This window comes from Miscanthus floridulus, chromosome 18 (assembly GCF_019320115.1).
Source record: "Miscanthus floridulus cultivar M001 chromosome 18, ASM1932011v1, whole genome shotgun sequence".
Classification (NCBI taxonomy): domain Eukaryota; kingdom Viridiplantae; phylum Streptophyta; class Magnoliopsida; order Poales; family Poaceae; genus Miscanthus; species Miscanthus floridulus.
In genome coordinates, this window is record NC_089597.1 from 54,079,418 (window position 1) to 54,085,417 (window position 6,000).

The 6,000-nt window shown below is 41.6% G+C and overlaps 1 protein-coding gene across 1 annotated transcript; it reads left to right on the forward strand.

Moving 5' to 3' along the window:
* The first annotated feature begins 3,761 nt into the window (after window positions 1–3,761).
* LOC136523859 (protein ALP1-like) lies at window positions 3,762–5,101 on the forward strand. The gene is made up of 5 exons (XM_066517399.1): window positions 3,762–3,962; window positions 4,051–4,276; window positions 4,363–4,432; window positions 4,643–4,734; window positions 4,995–5,101. The coding sequence occupies exons 1-5, from the start codon at window positions 3,762–3,764 to the stop codon at window positions 5,099–5,101; spliced, it is 696 nt and encodes a 231-aa protein (XP_066373496.1).
* The last annotated feature ends 899 nt before the right edge of the window (window positions 5,102–6,000 follow it).

Here is a 6,000-nt window from a genome sequence, read left to right on the forward strand (position 1 = left end):
GATTTGTTGCGCATGCATGAGTCAACATATTCTTCTTTAGGCCAACAGTATGTCTAAATCTTAGAACATCATTTTTTCTCGGACAGATTTTGAATCACAGAACATCACCTTTTTTGCTTGGGACGGAGGGAGTAGTTGCTTAGGGTTGAGTACAAATAAATCTTCTGGCGAAATCAGATGATTTTCGGTCAGGATAGTGTTTCCTGCGATGGCTTTGGTGATTGTCACGGCGAGATTGCCATTGTAGGCGTTGATTTCATCGGCAAACATCCAATTTGTGGCCTTTATCTGTAAGGGGACGGGTGCTTCTAAGCGCTCCCAACAATGACAACTACTCCGGGTTATCGATCTCTTAATCGATGGTCGTGGAGAGAAAATCAAGGTTTGGAGATAATGTATCTGCATTCTATGTTATACCCAACTATGCGACTGTCGATATTCTTTCATCAATTCAGATGCATTTTGGACTGGTTCCAAAGCGTTGGATCTTACGACATGTTTATTATTTTTGGTTGGTCGTTGGATTCAGCATAAGGACTACATTTTTGTCTTCGGTGTTCGAATGAAGCCATTGGAGAGAAGTCGATGGAAGAAATTAGACAGAATATTATGTTTTTTTTATTTTAGTTTTTTGTCTGGTGTAATTTGGACATGTATTGTGAGTTTTAATATAATCCCCTTCACTTCGGCGGCGGGGGGGGGCGCCAATCACGCCGTCAGGTGTAATGGTTGACGCACACGCCAGCATGCACCTGCTGGAGGATGTTACAGAGCAACATCCAACTGACCAACTGCGTTTGGAAGTTGGAACTAACCGTCGTCGCTGCGGAGCGGAGGGAGTTTGCACGAGCCACAACCACGATTAGACTCTCATCTGAATTAAAATCTCCGGGAGGACGGACATGTGGTCAGAGAAGCATGTGCCAGCAACAGGTTACAGGTCAAAATCATGTTCCTGAATAACACTCATCAGGTCCTCTACGGCTCGTTTGGGCTGAACAATCAGATAATAGTTCTGCTCCCATCTATGGCCCCGTTTAGCTTACCTCATACTCGATTTGTTCGGATTTTTTTTCTTCTGTCAGAATAGTATTTTTTTCTCACAACAATTTAGCTGTAACAGTGTTTTCAGTCAGTTTCAGCCAAGTTTCAGATCAGCGAACGGGGTAATATGTGTAATATGTGTTGGTGGGTACTACCTCTATCCCTAAAAGAATACAACTATAGGTTGCGTGCCACTTTGAGTGCTTCATGTTTAAACAAGTTTCTAGTAAATAATATTCATATTTATGGTTCTAAATTAATTTATTATAAAACTACCTTTCGTATTAATCTAATGATATTTATTTATATTATAAATATTTATTTTTTTATTTATAATTGGTCAAATATGATATAGTAAAACATGATACTGTTCCAGAATTACGTTCTTTTGGAAATGGAAGGAGTACCAATGTACCATAATCCATATTCGATCAAATCTTTACCCATCTCATTTGGTTGGGTAGGGTATGTATAATTTTTTTATCCAATACAAATGGGTAGGGAGGGTACGGAGAGTGGATTATCCACAGATAATAAGCCTTAAGCTCATTTATTAGTATAAATAGTTGGATTGAATAATATAAAGTATGTGGGACCTACATGTTGATTTTACTACAATAATCTGTGTAATATTGCCGCATGTTATAACGAGTCATCTCTAACTAATTTCAGTCAATTTTGGGAAATTTTTAATGTGTGAACGCGATATTTTAATTTTGGAGTCCAGCTTTTGACATGAGACCCACATATATAACTAGCAACATTAATCTGCAAAAAGTTGTCACATGTTATAACGAGTCATCTCTAACTAATTTTAGTCAATTTCGTGAAACTTTTAAGGTGTAAACGCGAAGTTTTCAATTTTAGGGTCCAGCTTTTAACATGGGGCCCACATTTAAATCTAGCTGCACCAGTCTGCACAAAGTAGCCCGATTTCAGACCAACTCATTTCAAAAAGTTTCGATGAATTTTAGTCAAAATTTTAAGTGCGAACGCGAGGTTTTCAATTTTTAAGGTCTGGCATTTTATGTGAGTCCCACATATAGATCTAACATTGTTAATCTGCACAAAGTTGCACATTGTTATAATGAGTTATTTCAACAAGAATTAGTTAGTTTCACTAAAATTTTAAGGTGCAACCGTGAGATTTTCGACCTAGAGGTCCAGCTCTGACATGGAGCCCACATGTATATATATAGCATTTATATGTGTAAAATATTAATAGGAACTAGTAGTTCAACTGAAAATAATGAGTATGGGATAAAATTGGTTATTATCCAATGAGTATGGATAAGATTAGAGAGGATAAAAAGATGAATAATGATGTTATGGATTTGGACATGAACAAGCACAGATTTAGATTTGGACATACCCTCCATCCCCAGTGGCAGGTACTCATCCCACGCGTGCAAACTTTTGTATCTATGCTAATGTTCAAAATCATGTTCCTCAATAACACTCCCTGCGATTCCATAAATAAAGAGAGGTCAAAATGTCGAATGTAAAAGTACTCCGTAAAAAAATACCTACTACAAGGTTCAGTATGCCATTTACTAATCGCAACATTTTTTTATTTTGACACCATACATACATAATGGGCGTGATTGGTTGCCCGAACCGGGCCGTCATATGGCCGATCCCACACCCTTTGGTGCATTTCGCTTGTGTTTGGTTGTCCTACTAGCACGTTTTTCCTGCTTCCTCTCGTGCAGATGCCCTCCTCCATCCCGGACGGCGCCGTCTTCTTGATCCCCACTTCCCTCTCGGTGCAGGCTCGCTCGGTGCTTGGCGGTAACCTTTTCGGAGAGCGCAGGAGATGAGGTCGTCCTGGCGATAAAGCGCACGTGGGGGTTGTGGCTAGGGTTACCGCCCTCACTCTTCGCCTCTCCTTCCGCCATAGCTCTGATGCAAACTCCCTTCTAGCTCCCCCTCGACCTCGGATTCCCTACTGAGGCGACCACCGTCGGCGGATTTCTCTCGGTCCTCCTACGCTTCAACGGTATATGCCACATGCGCTCTTCCCCTCCTCCTTTAGTGTCAATTTTGTTGATTTGTTGGTGGATTTTGCTTGCAATGCTAAGAAATTAGGGTTTTTGGTTTGACATCCTCAAATCTGTACGATGCTATACCTGATTTATTTGTTCCTAGCTTAGATCTGTACATGATGCTTCGTATTTGGTGTATACCTCATGTTTTGTATAGATCTTGTACATGCTGATGCCTATTTTGTTGTACACACTAAGCAAAGTGCCTAGAGGTCAGTGATGTTGATTGTGTAATAGTATACGCTGGAGGAGCACCCTTTGGTGTGGCAGACGCGTCTTTCATAGTTCATTTTGTCTGATTTTTTGCTTGCTAAGCAGTACACACCCATGTTGCATGCTTCCTTTCTAATGTTGCCCTTCATCCTATTGGTAGACATGGCCTTTGAAGCTAGGCGCAGGGCTACCACTGTTGTGGTTGTTGCAGTGGCTGCTTGGTTTTTCATGTGGTTTAGGAGGAGAGTTGAAGATTCGCGCTCAGTCACCTATGGTCCCATGGCTGAGAGGGACAGACAGAGGATGAACAACCTTAGATACATATATGAATCTGATGATGTGCACCGTGTCAACCTTCTTAGAATGAAGAGGGCCCCTTTTTTCTAACTTTGTGATCTTTTCCGTAGTAGAGAGCTTGTCACTGACAGCATACATGTATCTGTTGAAGAACAAGTAGCCATGTTCTTGCATGTTGTTGGTCACAATGAGAGGCTTAGGGTGGTTGACGTCACCTTCAGGAGGTCCGTAGAGACAATTAGTAGGTTCTTCCAGAAGGTGTTGTATGTGGTAGGAGAGTTGAGGAATGAATTGATTGTCCCTCTTGCTACCAATGTCCATCCTAGGATCCTTGGGAGCAGAAGGTGGTACTCCTATTTCAAGGTTGGCATCCATAACTTGTCATACATAGGTCTCATTCATTATCAGTTTAGTGTCAATGTTCACTTGCACTTATGTTTTATTGATTTAGGACTGCATAGGAGCAATTGATGGTACTCATGTCCTAGCTAGAGTGCCTGTGAAGATACAAGCTGCCTTTAGAGGCTGGAAGCACACCATCACACAAAATGTGTTGGCAGCCGTGGACTTTGACCTTAGATTCACTTATGTGCTTGCTGGTTGGGAGGGATCTGCACATGATGCTTTTATCTTGTCTGATGCTCTTGAAAGAGCTGATGGCCTTAGAGTGCCACCAGGTATCATCCAAACCACAAAAACCATTGACACTTTGCTTAATCTTAAATGAAACTACTAAAACATATCCCTATCTGCTAATTTCTAGGAAAATTCTATCTTGTCGATGCTGGATATGCAGTGAGGCATGGTTTCTTGCCACCATTTCGTGCCACAAGGTACCATTTGAGGGAGTTTGGTTCAAACCGATCACAAAATCAAAGAGAGTTTTTTAATCTAAGGCATTTGTCTCTTAGAGTAACGGTTGAGAGGGCTTTTGGGGCTCTATAGAATAGATTCAGGGTATTGGACAACAAGCCTTTCCACCCATACAAGACCTAAGTTAAGCTTGTTCTTGCCTATTGTATTCTTCACAATTGGATCCTCAGGCATGGGCAGGACGAGCATGTACCTGCTGAATCCACATGGACTCCTAACATCAATGGCAATGCCTCACAGCCAAATCATGTCCCTGATAATGGTACCTAGGCACAACAGAGGGAGGCATGGGCTACATAGATGTGGCAAAACAGGGGAAATTCTAGGGTGTAGTGGCATGGTGTGTATACTATTTAGTAGCATTGATGGAACTTGTATTTTAACTGAGACCTATGGCACTTTGCAATGATGTAGTACATATTCCTTTTCTGCCTATTTGATCTATTGAACTTGTATTTCATATCATGCAATTTGTTTTCCTTATGTACTGGTTTGTTCAATGTTATGCTGGTTGTGGATAAGAAATAAACAATATGCTTGACCAGGTTGTTAACATTGGTGGTGAGGACAATGTGGTGGAACAGGGTGGGGTAGTTGCTGCTGATGATGGCAATCCAGCAGCCCCTTAGCCCAATGGCCCTATGCACTAGACTCTTGTCTAGTCTGGGTTCATGCTAAGGAGGTTCCATGATTTGGTGGGGCAGGGGGTCAAACCTGACAAAGGGTTCAATGAGGTACATGTTAGGCAGGTTGCACTCATGGTCTCTGAGTTTGCTGGAGTCAATGTGAGCACCCAGCAGATTTACAATCACCTGAGAAAGTGGAGGCAAAGGTGGGTTAAGATTGTTAGGCTCAAGGATTTGAGTGGTGCTCTGTGGGATGAGGACCACCATATGATAGTACTTGATGATGAGCACAACCTACTTTGCTTAGATACATATGAGTTGGCCTCTCCACTTTTGCATATAGCCATGCTAACGGTCTTATGCTGTAGGAAGTATTTTGATATGTAGCACTGACCTCATCTGATGCTACAAAGAACCATTTGCCGCCTGACCAAGGCTGCACCTAGTTTTGTAAAGCATAGGAGCCATGGTGATGGATGTGAGGCTGTGTTGATCTGTGTGGTGTAGACATTAATAATGGGTGATGGATTGTCACTTAGTTGATCTGAGCCCTAAAATACCTTAGATTATCACTTAGTTGATCTGAGCCCTAAAATACCTTGGATTGTCACTTAGTTGATCTGAGACATTTTAGATGTTGTTATTGTTCTTGTTATTCTTATTGTTGGAGTTCCTATTTGGCCGATGATGCAAACTATAGCAATCTGAGGTGGCTGTGGGTATTCTTCATGTTGATGCTTTATTGTCCTTCTTGTGTTTTCTCATGTCTATCATCAAACCGTGGGATACGTTCATTCTCAAGCAACTGTTGTAGGCATGTCCTACCGGATGGCTGAGATGGACGTGTCCCACGCTTTCATGGCAGCCATGAACTTGCCTCAGCAATTTGTGTTCTTATTTGC